The sequence below is a fragment of the Phacochoerus africanus genome, chromosome 5 (genome assembly GCF_016906955.1).
Source record: "Phacochoerus africanus isolate WHEZ1 chromosome 5, ROS_Pafr_v1, whole genome shotgun sequence".
Lineage (NCBI taxonomy): Eukaryota > Metazoa > Chordata > Mammalia > Artiodactyla > Suidae > Phacochoerus > Phacochoerus africanus.
This window is the reverse complement of record NC_062548.1, coordinates 111,523,928-111,542,447: the sequence shown is the minus strand read 5'-3', so window position 1 is coordinate 111,542,447 and position 18,520 is coordinate 111,523,928. Positions and strand designations below refer to the sequence as shown.

The following is an 18,520-nucleotide window of genomic DNA, read 5'->3' as shown; positions in this document are numbered from 1 at the left end:
GTCTCCTCTTTGCCTCAGTTGGGTTGATCTTTGGTGAAGCATATTATTTCTGGCAACTCTGTTCCATAACAGTATCTAATGCCATTGCTTGTCCTGCAATGTTTAATCTGACCTAGAAATTATACTTTTATCTAAATGTGGAAATCAAGGTTTTTAATCTTCAAAGCCTTCTCATACCTCTATTTTGAATATTCCTTTCTCTCCTCTTGCTCATTTAAGCTTCCCAAGAAGAAGATTTTATTTTCCACTTTCATTTAAATCATATTGAAAACTAAAACCGACACTTCTGCTTGGAGTTTAAGTAAAAACGAAAGGAAATCTAGAATTAAAAACTAAACTTTAGAACTTCCCTGATGGCTCAGTGGCTTAAGGATCTGGCAGTTGTCACTGCTGTGGCTCAGGTCGCTGCTATGCCACAGGTTTGATCCCTGGCCTGGGAACTTCAGGCATGCCCCCAAAACAAAAACAAAACGTAAACTATAAAACGAGCATGAAAAACATTCATCTTACCATTTAGTGGTGCATTTCAAGAATTATTTTCATGTTTTCTGTGGACATTAGAAGCAAATAATTCTCCACAGTAATATTTTTAAAAATCTCTCTGCTTACTTTTAATTTTTTTTAAACTGATTCCTGACAAAGAGGTTTAGAACTGTGGAGTATGATATGATGCATTGTTTTATAGGTAAATGTAGACGTTTCATTCTCTTATAGTTTGAGAGTCTTTCTCTAAGATGCTAATTCTTTTTAAAAATTTTTTATTTTATAATGATTTTTATTTTTTCCATTATAGTTGGTTTACAGTATTCTGTCAATTTCTGCTGTACAGCAAAGTGACCCCATCGCACATATATATATACATTCTTTTTCTCACATTATCCTCCATCATGTTCCATAAGATGCTAATTCTTAATACTTCTGAATCTAGACATTTTAGGATATGTGTTCTGATGACTTCTTCAGCATGGCACTGCTTTTTAAAAATTTATTTTAACAGTGTGACAGTTTTGACTTTAGAATTAGAGAAATTAGGGGATTAAAGTGGTCTTTCCTAATGTTCAACCAAGAAAATAGCCGTAATAAGCTGTTTTCAGTTTGTAGATTATAAAAGAACATAATTCTAATATTTTGTAGTTAGACTTACAAATATCCAACTTAATTTGGGTGGTAGTATATTCAAAATAACTGAATGTTGAGTTATGGTTTTTTTCTTTCTGTTTTCACAAGAAAGATTTGCCCATTCTGCTCACATCCTAGTTCAGATTATGTGCCACAGAGCCAAAACTTGCTTAATATATTAGCTGTTCAGATGAAATTCACAGCATAGTGGAAAATGTTTGCAGATAATTCTGTGCAATAGTAGAAACTTCAGTTGATTCCTCGTATTTCTTCAGGGCAGTGATCACAACCAGATTCAACGTATGCACAAAGCAGCGGATACCATGGTAGCGGCCGTCGCTGATTGCTTTTACCATGTTGGATCCATTGTCAGTCTCAAAGACCTACTTCCAGCTAGGTGCCTTGAACTCAAATAGCTTTTCACACAGACTTCAGGATGTGAGCTAAGGTATGGCCTTTTTTCATGAGCTGGGCCTACATATGGGTTGACAGTAACCTGCAACTTTTATAGAAAAGAGACTACTGGCTATAGTTTAATGTCAGACAATGACTAGTTACAGTCATCATTAGGCAGATAGTGTGTGTTCTTCACTTATTTGTAGTCTCACCTTTTGAAGATTATTCCTTTTTTTTCCTTTATGTTTTTGTCAAAAGACTATCCGCATAAAAATTCCTCATTAGAGCCTGGTGTAAAGATCTAAGTACATCTGCTTTATGATTCAGCTGTTATCCTCAAATTTAGATGTATAATGATCATTTCTTTTATGCATTTGTTGTAAATAATACTATTTTTAAAACTTCTGTGGATTTTTGCACTATTTTTTGAGTATTTAAAAAAATTTTGTGGTCAAAAATATAAAAATTTTCATCCTAAATATTTGCACTAATAGTAAAGATCTCTCCTACTAATCATCTTTTAAAAACTGGGGTTAGGAAATTGGTATTCATGAATAGGGCTTGAAATTTAGAGTCATTAGTTTTCCAAGGATAATTTGCTCTAAGTTGCATTAGTGCAGTTTATGCTTCACACCAGAGGTTCTTTTGTTTCTTCAAGGAGAAAATACTCTAATTCTGGAAAAATGAGCTTCATTCCTATAATCTTTCTTCTCTGCTTGGCACAGGGTGTTTCTTTAAGTGAAATCTTTACTGAGGGTATAATAGATCACCATCTTTTTTAAAAAATTATAGTTATAACCATAACTCTTCCGTTTTCTCAAACTACTTTCTGTTGTTTTTCTATCGTGGTTCCGTTGGCCCTATTATTTAAGAATTTTTTTAAGCCCCAGAAAGAGGATGATTTACAGCTGAGAAGAGAGAAAGTCCCTATAAATTCAGAGTGGGTACCATCAATCAGCTTACGCACTTTTCTTGAGTCTCGGTGTTTCACACTGATTGTGAATAGCTATTAGTAAAAAAGTTGAGAATTTGTGCTTGAATCATATCTTTATTTTAAAAATTGTCAGATTCACTATTAAACTACAATCTTTATTTTATAGCTGTAAAAGATGTAATATCTTACTGATTCTAGCAGTAGAATGTCTATTTCAGTCTTAAAACATTTATTTGCTATATTCTTCTTACATACATATGCAAAAATACATGCTCTTATACACATTCACACTTAGAAGTTGATCACTAAAATGACACACAGTATAGCATCTACCAGCTGCTTCCTGAGTAGCAAAAGAAAGTTGGCCATGTGTTCTCTGTGATTTCTGTTACCTCAGGGAAGCTAGAGAGAGCATAGGAGAAAAGGCAATAACCCAGTGACACATTATGGCTCTTAGTTAAATCATCTTGCCAGGTGAGGTAGTATATGTACCTTATAGTTAAAAATGCCTGTGGATACTAGTTTTTTCACACAATATCGGAACCAATTCAAAACTCACATGTAATGCTAAATCCACTTATGCTTGTTATCCGCCTTAGTGGCTCTTAACCTCTTATCTATCTAAAGTTAAGCCCTGGAGTTCCCTTGTGGCTCAGTGGGTTAAGGAAATGGCATTGTCATTGCTGTGGTGTGGATTTGATCCCTGACTCAGGAACTTCCACATGCTGCGGGCGTGGCCAAAATAAATAGTTAAGCACCAATTTGCTTCTGAGCAGATTTTTGTCTTTTTATAAAGAATAGTTTGTTTTGACAATAGATAGCATGGTAATTATTTTATTAAGCACTCTTCTACCTTCTGTTAGTCTTTTTGTAGTTCTCTAAGGCTCCATGCCCACTTTGTGCAATGTTATTTTAATATAATAGCCAAGTCCTTTTGTTTGTTAGTAGGTGTACAAACTAGAAAAATAAGTGATGTATAGTTTAGATCATAGCTTAGCATAAACATTTCAAACTCTTCTATTTCTTTGTGATTTCAGTTTGTTTTAAATTATCTATTTAATAAATTAACAAATGTAAATTTTTAGTATCTAAGCAGTGGTATAATGATAATTATGAGAATAAAATTGCTGAGTTGAAAGAGAAAAAACTGATATTTAGTGTTATTTTCAGTGAATCTTATAGTAAAATACTGCTGCATTCATGTAGAAATTTAAAGAAACATTTGATGCCTTATACGCTAAAACAATTAGATACAAGATTTAGAATATTTTAGACGTGAATAGGAAATACCAGCATATCTTTTAAATGATTATGCCCTAAAACTTAGTATTTAAATAAAGGTTCAGTGTATAGAAGCACATTGTATACATAGTAGTGAACCTGCGCTTTACCCTGGAGTATCTTTTTTTTTTTTTTTCTACTTGGAATTTAATATACTCTGGGTGAAGTACAAATAGTATTAACATAAAAAGTTAACTATGGATCTTTGATTGCCAAGTCTTAAGAGGTAGAGGATAGATACATGTTACCTTTAGATATAGAAGTGTTTTCTCTCCTTGTAGGTGTATAATTACTGTAAGTGTGTTTTTAAAGGTGTAGATGAAAAGACATGCAGATATCTGGGTCTTTTTACAGTATGACAGTTCTACAGTGTTTATCTCTTGTCTATTTTGCATAGGAGGAGAAAACCTATCCAAAACTTTATTATGCTAGGCATTACTCTATCAAAAGCAAAAATGAATCTAAACTACCCCTGGTATGTAACATGTGTATGTCAGCTGAAATGCACACTATCATGTTGATTTTTAACCACTATTACTGACTTAACAGAAGTATTTTTCAAAACTAAATCTTTTCCTTGCATTTATTTCCATATTTAAAAAACCTTTTTCAGATCTAAAAGAGAAAATGTTAAAACAGGAGTAAAACCAGATGCATCTGATCAAGAACCAGAAGGACTTACTCTTTTGGTTCCAGACATTCAAAAGACTGCTGAGATTGTTTATGCAGCCACTACCAGTTTGCGGCAAGCAAATCAAGGTACAATATTCTTCCCTTTATTCTACTTTTCTTTTGATACTTACTTACTTACTGAAAACCGCCTTCTCTTGCATCTCCCTTAATGGTTTTCCAGCAAGTTACTAAAGCTTTTGCTCTGTGTCATTCAGGTTTTTCAAGCTAATAGTGAATAGTCTCTAAGGTATTCATCTCTATTGTGTTAAGATAGCTAAGCCTACATTTAGTAGACTGATAGCATGCAAAATAAATTTCTCTTTTCTTCCCATTGAAAGTTATGAGATTGAAAAATGCAATTGTATTAGATAGAAAATAGTATATTAAGGAGTTCCTCTTGTGGCACACTGGGTTAAGAACCTGACTAAGGATGTGGGAGGATGCGGGTTGATGCGGGTTCGATCCCTGGCCTCACTCAGTGGGTTAAGGTCAAGCGTTGTTGCATGCTGCAGCATAAGCTGCAGCTGCGGCTCAGATCTGTGTTGCTGTAGCTGTGGTATAGGCCAGCAGCTGCAGCTCTGATTCAGCCCCTAGCCCGGGAACTTCTATGTGCCACAGGTGACCCTAAAAAAAAGAGGAAAAAGTGGAGAGGGAAATAGTACATTAAGACTATGTGTAAGAATTTAGTTAAAATTGGCGATTTCATGTATTAGCAACAGAAGATGTAAATAATTCTGCATCACCTGTTGCTTTATTTCTGCTGTTTTGCCTGAATGGATGAAGTCTAATTAGCATTTTAGGAATTTAAAGTTTATAAGATTTTTAGCCCTAGTAGGTATTTTTATGAAATAGAGAGAAATCTTTTAACTTTAAAATGGTATAGTAAAGAGTTTGAGGAGTTCCCGTTATGGCACAGCCGAAACAAATCAGACTAGGAACCATGAGGTTGCAGGTTCGATCCCTGGCCTTGCTCAGTGGGTTAAGGATCTGGTGTTACCATGAGCTCTGGTGTAGGTCACAGATATAGCTCAAATCTGGCATTGCTGTGGCTGTGGTGTACGCCAAGAGCTGCAGCTCCAGTTAGAACTAGCCTGGGACCCTCCATAGGCCACGGGTACGGCCCTAAAAAAAGACACCCCCCCCAAAAAAAAAGTTTGATAATTTTTTGAAATTCAAAATTTGAACTCTAGAAGCTAGTATTTTTTTTTGTTTTACTCTTCTAAAATGTATAATTGTATTATTTATCTTGAAATATTAAATAACAGAAAAAAAACTAGGTGAATATTCGAAGAAGGTGGCTATGAAACCCAAACCTTTATCAGTATTGAAATCACTTGAAGAAAAATATGTGGCTGTTATGAAGAAATTACAGTTTGGTGAGTTGAAATTGTAATCTTCATTTCTTCAGGTCTCATTTTGCATTTTTAATAGTGCTATTGAAATGTGTTCTACTAAAATTAAAGAATGTAAGGAGTTCCTGTCGTGGCTCAGCGGTTAACAAACCCAACTAGCATCCATGAGGACTTGGGTTCTATCCCTGGCCTTGCTCAGTAGATTAAGGATCCGGCATTGCCGGGAGCTATAGTATATAAGGTGCAGACGTGGCTTGGATCCAGTGTTGCTGTGGCCATGGTGTAGGCCAGCGGCTACAGCTCTGATTGGACCCCTAGCCTGGGAACTGCCATATGCTGTGGGTGTGGCCCTAAAAAGACAAAAAAAGACCAAAAAAAAGAATTTAAAACTTGCTTTTACCATGAGTCATTACACACACAAATTTTTTTTATCATCTATCTCTGAACTTAACGTTTATAGTTATGTTTGGAAATCATGATTCAGTGGAAAACTTAGTAAAACAAAGCCAAATGTTTAACAAAGAGGCAGAAAGTGGTTTTCATTCTTTACCTCTTCTTTTCCTTGCCTGAAGGAAGCCAAGACCTCGGACTTTGAACTAAGTCTGTTACTGTTACCAGTTTAGAATTCCATGAGATTTACCTTTGGAAAATGTAGTTACAGATAGTTCACTTGTAGCCATTCCTATTCCAAATCTTTTGACAAGTAAGGACTGATGAAAAGATCATATTAGCACGCCTTGTAAGGTCCCGGTCTATAAATGAACATTAGAATTCCAGATTTTGATGACCGTTATTAACTATTATTGTAATACCTTCTTTTTCATTTCTGAAAACTAGCCCAAAGAACATTGACTATATTAAAAAGAACACTAAAGTAGGAGTCAAAAAAAAAACATAGATTTATATCGTACTGTCAGAGTCATAGGACGGAGCCTTTGATTAATGCTAGTCAGCCGGGAGGCTTCTCATACCACGTAAACTCTACAAGTTGGATATGACTTTAAATGTAATTGAATTTTGCTATCCACTCACTTTTAGCATAATTTCGAAAAAATGTGAGTTTTCTTTTGAGTTGTTTTTTAATAAACTGTGTTTTCTACCTTATATATCAAGTATTTTCCAATATCACAGTTCTTCTATAACTCGATATTTATTGACTGCCTAATAGTCTCACATAATGTACTGTCACTTGTTTACCCAATAACCGGATCTTTAGGTTGTTTCTAGTTTTTTTAGTAACATCTACAACATCTCAGTGGCCATCGTTGCATGGAAATATTTGTATACATCTAGGATTATTTCTTTAAGACAAATTAATAGAAAAGGAATTGCGAAGTCAAAGAGGATATACATTTTGAGCAACTATAATTTCTAGCTGTTATCTTTGATTGGGTATCAATTAAATTTTGGTATTAGAAGACCCTGTTATCTTAAGATACCTAAAATAAAAATTTCCTCCAGGCATGGAGATAGGCTCATGTTTGTGTCTGGTGGATTGATGTTTATAAAACTCAAAGGGGGGCACAAAACTAACCTCAACAAATTTAAGAGTATCGAAATTATTTCAAGAATCTTCTCTGACCACAATAGCATGAAACTAGAAATCAACCACAGGTAAAGAAATAAGAAAAAACTGACTACATGGAGACTAAACAACATGCTGCTAAAAGTAAAACTCAAAGGAAATTTATTCCTGTATTATGCGAAAGGCCACAGAGTTGGGCAGATGAAATAACTATGGTTTGCCTGTTTACTAATAGAAGTTAATCAGTAGTCTTCCAGAGACATAGTGCACAAACCCATGACAGTTTATAGGTCTTCGCTTTTTTCTAGATTATAAGCTTTTTGAAGGCAGATATAGTTTCCTATTTACTATTTAATCCAAAAAGCCTAGCCTGGGACCTTGCACTTTGTAAGTTCCTAGTAAAAGTGACTTCATTAATAATAATTACAATGTAGTTTTAATGTTTTTCCATATATTTAGAACTGTATGAACACTGGATCAAAAATTACTGGTTTCTTTGTATTTGCCCTGATAGGTAGTTTTAATTTAGTGTTATAAGTTATTTAAATATCTTTATTTTAATCCCTTGGTGGAGTAGGGTTATCTGAATTAGAGATACAGTTAAAATCCACTTTTTCTTTTAATTCTATATGGACATTGCTTACAAATAAAGAATAACTTTAGGTCCTTCCAACTCTGCCTAAATGGTTAAGAATTAGCCCATTACTAATATTCTGTCAAAGTACTTAAAAGATTTCCATAATAATCTTTTACCGTATTAGCTTAAATTTCAAAAATAGTGCAAAAGTAAGCTAAAGTCTGCTGTTTCTAGTTTCTGATTCCAAATCAGTGCAAATATATAAAGACATACTATCTTTGAAAAATAAAATATAGTGAAATACTTTTTGGCATTTCATACTCTAAATTATGTTAGCAAAAATATTCTGTATCATTCATTTTGAAAATAAACTGCCTACTACTTTATCATTTAAATATCTCATGTAATATAATCTACTTACTTGCATGTCTAAACTATAAATTAAAAGTCATTTCTTTGGAGTTCCCATCATGGCTCAGCAGTTAATGAACCTGACTAGCATCCGTGAGGACGTGAGTTCCATCCCTGGCCTTGCTCAGTGGGTTAAGGATCCGGCATTGCTGTGAGCTACGGTGTAGGTCGAAGATGCGCTCGGATCCCCCATTGCTGTGGCTGTGGTGTAGGCCGGCGGCTACAGCTCTGGTTTGACCCCTAGCCTGGGAACCTCCATATGCTGCGAGTGCAGCCCTGGAAAAAGACTAATAATAATAATAATAATTTCTTCCTTTGCTTCCATGACATATTCCATTCATCTAGCAGTGTTAACACATATAAGTAGGTATTACATAAACATTTACTGTTTGCTTTTCTTCCACGTTGCAGTCCTCACCATTTTGGATGGAAGAAGGGCTAGTGATTTATTTATTTGTGATTTTTGTTATTGTAACAACTCTCCTCCATTCTGGTTCTTTTTTTTTTTTTTTCAGTGTTTTTTTCTTCTTCTTTTTCTTATTTTAGATACATTTGAGATGGTTTCTGAAGATGAAGATGGGAAGTTGGGTTTTAAAGTAAACTACCACTACATGTCTCAGGTGAAAAACGCAAATGATGCCAACAGTGCTGCCAGAGCCCGCCGCCTTGCCCAAGAAGCCGTGACACTGTCAACCTCACTGCCTCTTTCATCATCCTCTAGTGTGTTTGTGCGCTGTGATGAGGAGAGGCTGGACATCATGAAGGTAGAAAAAACAACTTTGTTCCTATTTCTGACTAATCCAGTTATTCCATTGTTTATACAAAGCACCCGAAATAGCATGAATTTTTATAAATTTAATAAAAAAATTTGTTGACTGTTTTGGACATCAGTGAATGGAGTCCTCTTCTGATGTTAGTTCAGAGTATGTGGATGAGAGTACCATTTAGAAGGAAATAGTAAAATACCTTCCCCGAACAAAGGCTGTATGCAACCTATCATAGTTTTAGAGCATAGTATCAAAGGATTTAGTGCTAATTGGTAGAAAAAAGGTTATAGGATTTCTTCCTTATCATCCAAGACATTTGTTCATGTTTTATACTGTCAGTCTTCCAAAAAAATATTTTTCCTCTTATAGGAAATTTATGTATTTATAGATCCATATGATCTGTGATTTAAGTAAGTTAGTGTAATAATAAATAACCTATACCTTTATGTTTTAACACTGCAGTGATGTGGTCTTAAATTCCAAGAGGTTGCTGCAATAAATAACTTTTAAAGTTTGATACCTGGAGTGGGAGGAACATTTCTTTACATGATTTAATTCATAAGTTAAATATTCTGTCTTCCTTAGGTAACACAGCTGAAACTATTGACCCATTGATTTGAGATAGGGGTTTTTGTTTTGTTTTGTTTTGTTTTTTGTCTTTTAGGGCCACACTGGCAGCATATGGAGGTTCCCAGGCTAGAGATCCAGTCAGAGCTGTAGCTGCCTGCCTACGCCACAGCCACAGCAACAGGAGATCCTTAACCCACGGAAAGAGGCCAGGGATCAAACCCGCATCCTCAGGGATGCTAGTCGGTTTCGTTAACCACTGAGCCACGATGGGAACTCTGAGAAAGGTTTTTTTTGTTTGTTTGCTTTTTTTGTTTTGCTCTTTGGGGTAATTTTTCAATAGAAATCTCATAGACCTTGCCTATTTAACCACACTCTTCCTTGTTAAAAACAGTAGAGTGATTATTAGATAATTGCTTAGGGAAGTATTTTACCAGTAAATGGACCATATAAGGTCAAACTTGTGACTATGTCTCTCTTTTGTTTTTTTTTTGTTTTATTTTGTTTTGTTTGCTTTTTAGGGCCATACCCTCAGCATATAGAGGTTCCCAGGCTAGGGGTCAAATCAGAGCTACAGCTGCCAGCCTATGCCACAGCCACAGCAACACCAGATCCCAGCAGTGTCTGCCAACCTACATCACAGCTGATGGCAACACCAGATCCTTAACCCACTGAGCAATGCCAGGGATCGAACCCACAACCTCACGGTTACTAGTCGGATTTGTTTCTGCTGCACCACAATGGGAACTCTGACTTTGTCTGTTTTAAGCATTATATTGTACTTAACATAAAAGATCCACATTGGAGTCCCAAAATGTAAATCAGAGTTGTCACAGATTGAGACTCTAGTACCACTTGTCTCCACACACTGCCATTCAGGACTGCTCATGCTGTCGTGCTGTGTATGCTAAATATCTGTTGATTGACTCAAAATGCATTAAATAATTCTGACACTCACTGTTAGGTTCTCTGCTGTTTTGCGGATTACTGGTAACCCTAAGGGAAGCACCTACTGTTCTCTAAAAACCTTTTTGTCATAAGTTGTTACGTGAGAATTTTTATTCCTGTTGTCTACTTACCTCATTATCCCTGAAGAAAATGTCTAAAAGTAAGCTCTTTCTTTCTTTCTTCTTCTTCTTCTTCTTCTTTTTTTTTTTTTTTTTTTTTTTGGCTTTTTAGGATCGTGCAAGTGGCGTCTGGAAGGTCCCAGGCTAGGGGTCAAATCAGAGCTGATAGCTGTGGGCCTACAGCATAGCCGCAGCAACGCCAGATCCGAGCCCTGTTTGTGACCTACACCACAGCTCACAGCAGTGCCAGATCCTTAACCCACTGAGTGAGGCCAAGGATACTAGTCAGGTTTGTTACCACTGAGCCATGATGGGAAGGCCTCTTTTTTTTTTTTTATTTTAAGTAAGCTATTTCTTAAAACATGAACTTGAAAATTTAAAGCAGAAAATTACTGTCACACCTTTGAGATACAATGATGAATGTACGTAGAATCTCAAATTTTTGAAAATATTTAGAGATCACGAAGGAAGGTGCTTAAAAAAAGTGACTGAATATTTTTAAAGTTATTTGCTCCTATGGTAAGCTTTCCTGCTGCCAGTTAGGCATCTCTCCTTTTTTGACCATTTTCACCGAAACCAAACTACTTTAACCTTAATTTAAAACCACTTCCTAATCCTGTGTATGGTTTTAACTTATAACTTCCTTTTTAACACATTCTGGAAGGCATGTATAGAGACTATAAGAAGATTGTTCTTATTTTATGTTGAATTGTTTTCTGAATAGCAGATTTTAGGAGTAATAACTTAAGCCTTTGTGTTTGTATGTGCATACTAGGTTCTGATCACTGGTCCAGCGGACACTCCTTATGCAAATGGCTGCTTTGAGTTTGATGTCTATTTTCCTCAAGATTATCCCAGTTCACCCCCTCTTGTGAATCTTGAGACAACTGGTGGTCATAGTGTGCGATTCAATCCAAACCTTTATAATGATGGCAAGGTAATGTAATTGTAGTCTTCTGTTTCTAATGCCAAAATATTGTAACCCAAAGGTTCTTTGTAATTTGAACAGCAATTTTGGTTTTTTAAATCTTCTTTTCAAGAGTACACGGGTTTCTTCATGTTTCTCTTCCATATATGCAAAATTAGCCTGACGAATGAGAGACAAGGAACCAAAAATGACAAACATACCAGTGTTAAAGAAGCACTTAGAATGTTTAACATTATTTTTTATTTTTATTTATTTATTTATTTGTTTATTTTTTGGTCTTTTTGCCATTTCCTTGGGCCACTCCCTCGGCATATGGAGGTTCCCAGAATAGGGGTCAAATCGGAGCTGTAGCCGCCAGCCTACAACAGAGCCATAGCAGCACGGGATCCGAGTTGCGTCTGCAACCTACACCACAGCTACAGCAACGCCAGATCCTTAACCCACTGAGTGAGGCCAGGGATTGAACCCAAAACCTCATGGTTCCTAGTCGGATTCTTTAGCCCCTGAGCCACAATGGGAACTCCAGAATGTTTAACTTTAGAGTTATTATGAATGACTAACATGTTCAACACATTCTTTAGCCAATTGAAAGCTGTCTACTTTCAGAGGATAGTAGATCCAGGTGTATGTCTTTGCCTCTCACCTTTATTTACTATCCGTAGCTCCAGTTTCAGTTATCTTTTCACAAGTGCCTGAAAATGCTACCCATGTTTTCCATGATGCATACTGTTGTGAACTTACTTTTAAATTTTACTTTGTGTTAAAATGTTTCATATTTTCTTAAATTGTAAATAGAAAGATGCATTCCTATCCCCTCAAAAAAAGTTGACAAAGAAGTATAATAAAAATCATTTTATATGACAGTCAATCTTTAAAAATTAGACTTTAAAAAAAGTAATTTTGAACAGAGACTAAAGATCCTTGAAGTCATCTGGCTTATTAAAGATGGCCAAATTTTCCCTTGGTTTTGCCATCCTCTTTTTGGTGGGGGATTGGGAGGACTGCCCCACATGGCGTACTAAAGTTCTCGAGCCAGGGATCAAACCCACACTGCTGTAGATACAACACCAGATCTCAACACGCTATGCCACAGAAGGAACTCCCCAGATACAATTTTAAAATTATTAATGAATTTATTATTAATGTATTTTGCATTATTTTCACAGAGCATTGAAAAAATAGCAGGGAGATAGACTTCTCTGTGGTTTTATTTGTGTTTTTCGTCTTTTTTTTTTGTCTTTTTGTCTTTTCTGGGACCGCACCCGCGGCATATGGAGGTTCCCAGGCTAGGGGTCTAATCGGAGCTGTAGCCGCCACCCTACACCAGAGCCACAGCAACTCAGGATCCAAGGCACGTCTGCGACCTACACCACTGCTCACAGCAGTGCCGGATCCTTAACCCACTGAGAAAGGCCAGGAATCAAACCCGCAACCTCATGGTTCCTAGTCGGATTCGTTAACCACTAAGTCACGATGGCACCTCCCACTTCTCTGTTTTTTAAAGAACTGCTTATTTTCCGAACCTGATGCACCCCCATGCATGAAATTACATGAAATTGTTAGTTTACAAGTACAGATAAAACATCTCTGGTTCCTCTTGCCCAGAGTGACTGTTGACCTGTGTTTGGCAGACGCTTTGAGTTCATTCATGCTGTCTGAGTGAATGAAGATCTAATGTGTCTTAAAACTTGTTCCCAAGAACTCTGACGATCCTCAAGACCTTTTCTGGGCATCTCTAGGATCCTCCCCTTCCCAACTTCATGTGTGTGTGAGACCAGATTTTATTCATGTATTGCAACCAAAACAATATATTGCAACACATTGCATCTAGAGGGATTTAAGAAGTCAAGGTCTCTTCTGTTAAGCTATTTACAAAATTTCAAAAGAGATTTTCTTAAATGCAAAATAATACCACTTTTCCTCACTGAAATTTTTGTTGTTTTTTTTCACTAAAAATATGTCATTTATATTAATGTGTAATAGTTGTAATTCATTTTTCATTATAAAGAAATTGTAATGCCATGCAGATTTGGGTCACATGTGAAGATGCCAATCTGTTTTAACACACCAACCCTTAGGATTTTGTTTGGGAACACAAGACAGATACTTGGACATAATAGCATTTCTATTTTATTTCTCGTTGTGGCAGTTTACTTTTAAAAAAGTACTCCTTTCAATTCTGTTTTTATTTTCTCCCCTTCTTTCTCAGGTTTGTTTAAGCATCTTAAATACGTGGCATGGGCGACCAGAAGAGAAGTGGAATCCTCAGACCTCAAGCTTTTTGCAAGTAAACAAATTTCTCTTACAGTTTCACTTAGAAATAAAGAACTATCTGAGTTTTGAAAAAAGAAATATAGTGACCAAGAATATACATAGTAAAACACTAAAAATAAAAGCCAAACTGATAAGAAAATGTATATTTAATAGCTTATAGGTGAGCGGTTTCATGCAATGGAGTTATCTCATTTGGAGCTTAGAATCTTTTTTTTTTTTTTTGTCTTTTTAGGGCTGTGCCCTCTGCATCTGGAGGTTTCTAGGTTAGGAGTTGAATCAGAGCTGTAGCTGCCGGCCTACACCACAGCCATAGCAACACCAGATGCAAGCTGAGTCTACACCATAGGTCATGGCAACAGCAGATCCTTAACCCACTGAGTGAGGCCAGAGATCAAACCCACATCCTCATGTATACTAGTTGGGTTGGTTACCACTCAGCCATGACAGGAACTCCTGGAGTTTAGAATCTTAAATTAGGGCATTGAACACAAATTTCAGGAGTTCCCACTGTGCCTCAGCAGAAACAAACCCGACTAGTATGCATGAGGACTTGGGTTTGATCCCTAGTGTCACTCAGTGGGTTAAGGATCCCATGTTGCCGTGAGCTGTGTAGTGTAGGTCCCAGATGCTGCCCATATCCTGCGTTGTTCTGGCTGTGGTGTAGGCTGGTAGCTCTAGCTCCAAATCGATCCCTAACCTGGGAACTTCCAGGTACGTACCATGGGTGTGGCCCTAAAAAGACAAAAAAAAATTATTTTTGTCAAAATTGCTTTTTAGGAGTTCCCGTCATGGCTCAGTGGTTAACAGATCTGACTAGGAACCATGAGGTTGCAGGTTTGATCCCTGGCCTTTCTCAGTGGGTTAAGGATCCAGTGTTGCCATGAGCTGTGGTGTAGGTCACAGATGCGGCTTGGATCTAGCGTTGCTGTGGCTATGGCTTAGGCCAGCAGCTATAGCTCTGATTCAACCCCTAGCCTAGGAACCTCCATATGCCTCGGGTGCGGCCCTAGACTAGACAAAAAAATAAATAAAAATAAATTTTAAAAAATTGCCTTTTAAAAAATTCCTTACTTGCCCTTAAAGTATACTCTGGTGCAACAAGAATAGACCAGACAAATTAGCCTCTCCCATCTTGCAGTCACTAGTGGGCTCAACCTCAGGTGTGTAGAATTTAATGACTATAAGTATTACATATCTCTCCACACAGGGTATGGTTCTTCTATGGTCTGGTTAATAATGGGACTCATCTGAAGCTTAGAAGTACTGTCCTGGAATTCATAAAACTTAGAATTTCTGATTCTTACTTTGCAGAGCACTTGAGTGGCCTGGTAGAAGAGCATACAACTGGGTTAAAATTTTTGTTTGACACACATAATGAAAGAAAGCTGTTATGTGGTTCTTGATTTAGTCAGTCTCTGAATAAATTATAGTGAGAACATATTAAAGTTTTGTGGATGCTAACATAAAGCTAGAGAGGAGAGGGAGAGTAAATTCAGGCTGTGCATAAAAGTTTTTGTGACTCCTGACTTTGTGAAAAGACCAAAGAATTGACTAAGAATCAATGACTTAAATTGTGGAATGAAAATATATTCTTTTTATTATTAGTTCAAGTATCACTATAGGTATATAATATAATATAGTATATAGTTGATGTTTCTCTTATAATTACCACCTTAACTCATTTTCTAAGACCACTCTTTAGCCAGTTGTAGCTATGATGAACATTGGGGGTTTTTTTGGTTTGATCCAGGAAACTCTTTTATTTAAGTTTTGTTGATCAAAATAGAATTCACCTGACACCATTTTCACATAACTCTATTACACAGGTTAAAACATGCTGGTTTTAGAGTAGAAGTGATTTTGTTTTGCATTTTGCCATCTTCTGGATGCCTATTGTCATTTTCTCTCCAAGAAAGAATAGCTCTTGTGTATTAGTTATATTTACTTCTGAGCCCTACATTTTGTACCCCTGATCCTGTCCCCCCTCCAAAAAGAAGCTTATTTAATTCTCACAGTCATCCTATAATGTAAGTATGTATTACCCCTGTTTTACAGATGAAAAGAAATGGATTCTGAGGGGATGAAATTTCTCAGAGCTAGATAAACCCTGTTAATTTTGAGTACTGAAAATCAGATTCTTTTAAAAAAGAGAAAATTTTTTTTCCCAAGGATTTATTTACTGTTTTTTAATGCCAGTGTTTTGAAGTTGTAAACTGTGCTACGAAATACAATGAGTAAACAGGTCAGGTAATTCAAGACTCCAGAAATTCCATAAAATGAATGTTTTAACTCCTAAATAGCTGAGTACACTGAAGAAAAATTAAGTGGCATTTATATATCTCCTAAAAGGAACATGTTTAAAAAGTAAATAGAAGATGCCCTTAAAAAGTAAATACAAGAGAGTTCCCGTCGTGGCGCAGTGGTTAACGAATCCGACTAGGAACCATGAAGTTGCGGGTTCAATCCCTGGCCTCGCTTAGTGGGTTAAAGGATCTGGCGTTGCCATGAGCTGTGGCGTAGGTTGCAGACGCGGCTCGGATCCCGCGTTGCTGTGTCTGTGGTGTAGGCCGGCGGCTACGGCTCCGATTCGACCCCTAGCCTGGGCACCTCCATATGCCGCTGCTGGAGCGGCCCTAGAAAAAGCAAAAAGACCAAAAAAAAAAAAAGTAAATACAAGATGTCACCTAGTGATAAAATAACGCGTTACAAATTATTCTTTGCATTTAATTCCAAGAAATATTGTTCTGCTAGTAAATGTCTTTGTTGTTGTCAAATGCAAACTTGATAATTCAGTGTATTTTTTCTTAATCTTTTGAATCTACAACTGCCTGAGATTTATAAAACTATATATTGTGTCTCAAAGAAGGTGAGGTAGATTGAGTAACTGAATCTTATGTTACAGAATTTCTTTCTCTGCCTTTGTGGAAAATGGAGATATACCCTACTCATATAGGAGGAAGAGTATTTAAAAGGGAAGAGGAGAGTTCCCATCATGGCTCAGTGGTTAACGAACCCGACTTGTATCCATGAGGATGTGGGTTCTGTCCCTGGTCTCGATCAGTGAGTTGGGGATCCAGCGTTGCCGTGAGCTGTGGTGTAGGTTTCAGACCCAGCTCATATCCTGCGTTGTTGTGCCTGTGGCGTAGGCCAGCAGCTACAGCTCCAGTTGGACCCCTAGCCTGGGAACCTCCATATGCCACAGGCCCGGCCCTAAAAAGACAATAAAAGGCGGGGGGAGGAGGAAAGGAACTAATAAATATTACCCTGGAAGGTTATTTCAGAAGTGTCAGATTTGAGTTAAGAAAAAGTATATAGCCAAGGAAAATCACTTTCCTTCAGTAATATGTTTAGTTTCAAATTATGAGATCTTTGCTTCAGAATTATATAGGTGTGGGGTTTTGTTTTTTTGTTTTTTTTTTTTTTTTTGTACGTAAAGTTGACCTTGGCCTCTATAACATGGTTACTTGAGGTCATATTTAAGCTTATCTGTCCTTAGGTCATATATTTCAGGTTCAAGTTCCCATTTTTAAAATTATCTAAGAAAATATATCCCTTTTCATCTAAGATGCATATCTTTGACATTGTTCAATCATATTTCCTAGTGAAAATGAACTACTGCTAATCCTTTCTCATTTATGAGGGGGGCAGATTGTATCTAATGTTTTCTTTCCTCCAAAGATGTCATATTAGCTAGTTATATAAATATATTAGCTAGCAGTATTCTATTAACTAAGAAGGAGCTCTCTCAATGTTTTTTACATCTGGAAAAACAAACCTGGTACGTAAGTAGGGGGTCAGAGGTGGTATTAGAGCTATATCATTTTGCCAATGAAAGCATCTAGTAATAAGATTTTTGTGGTACTGTGAAAGTTAGTTTTCCTTGGAATGAAAGTAAAGACTGCCTCACATGTAGATTTTCTTACAGTGAATGTTTTTAAGAGTACATGGTTAGCTTTATGCTCTTTTAAGAGTGAGGACAGTTTGGGCAAAATGATGTCTAAAGTGGTATGAGATATATATAAACAAGTGTTTTTTAATAGTTTCAGGAAATAGCATCTTTATACCTATTTTTCTTTTTCCGTTTTTAAGGATTTCAACATGATGCATAAATATTATATAATATTCTACTGTGCCTGTTTTAATATTGCTTTGATAATAAAGTATTTGAGTGTCGTAATTATTAACATTGATTTTATGGTGATAAAAATATGTGGAAGTACATATTAAAAGGGGCTCCTGGTTGATAAAGCAAGATATTTATTTACTGGGGGTACATTCCATCATAACTGTTCTTTCTTTCTTTGTTCCTCAGGTGTTGGTGTCTGTTCAGTCTCTTATATTAGTAGCCGAGCCTTATTTTAATGAACCAGGATATGAACGGTCTAGAGGCACTCCCAGTGGCACACAGAGTTCTCGAGAATACGATGGGAACATTCGACAAGCTACGGTTAAGTGGGCAATGCTAGAACAAATCAGAAACCCTTCACCATGTTTTAAAGAGGTATGTTTAATAAAATTAATGGGAATACTTTATTAAAGACATCATATAGTACAGTGTGTTGTATTATACTTGCATTTATATTTAGAGTATCTGCGGTATACTGAACTTTACTATCATTTTTAATTTAAAAGTTTGGTAATAATGTAGTA

At 36.4% G+C, this 18,520-nt stretch overlaps 1 protein-coding gene across 12 annotated transcripts in view; it reads left to right on the top strand.

Annotated features, from left to right (window-relative positions):
- BIRC6 (baculoviral IAP repeat containing 6) overlaps positions 1–18,520 on the top strand; it is a 250,519-nt gene that overhangs the window by 220,395 nt on the left and 11,604 nt on the right. For 11 of the 12 annotated variants that reach the window (XM_047782321.1, XM_047782326.1, XM_047782325.1 and 8 more), the window contains 6 exons: positions 4,344–4,489; positions 5,668–5,778; positions 8,814–9,031; positions 11,444–11,605; positions 13,806–13,883; positions 18,183–18,371. In XM_047782321.1, the coding sequence (XP_047638277.1) occupies positions 4,344–4,489; positions 5,668–5,778; positions 8,814–9,031; positions 11,444–11,605; positions 13,806–13,883; positions 18,183–18,371 (904 nt within the window). Of the gene's footprint in view, positions 1–1,394; positions 1,568–4,343; positions 4,490–5,667; positions 5,779–8,813; positions 9,032–11,443; positions 11,606–13,805; positions 13,884–18,182; positions 18,372–18,520 lie in introns of those variants that run through there. The other variant, XR_007135165.1, reaches the window with a different exon arrangement.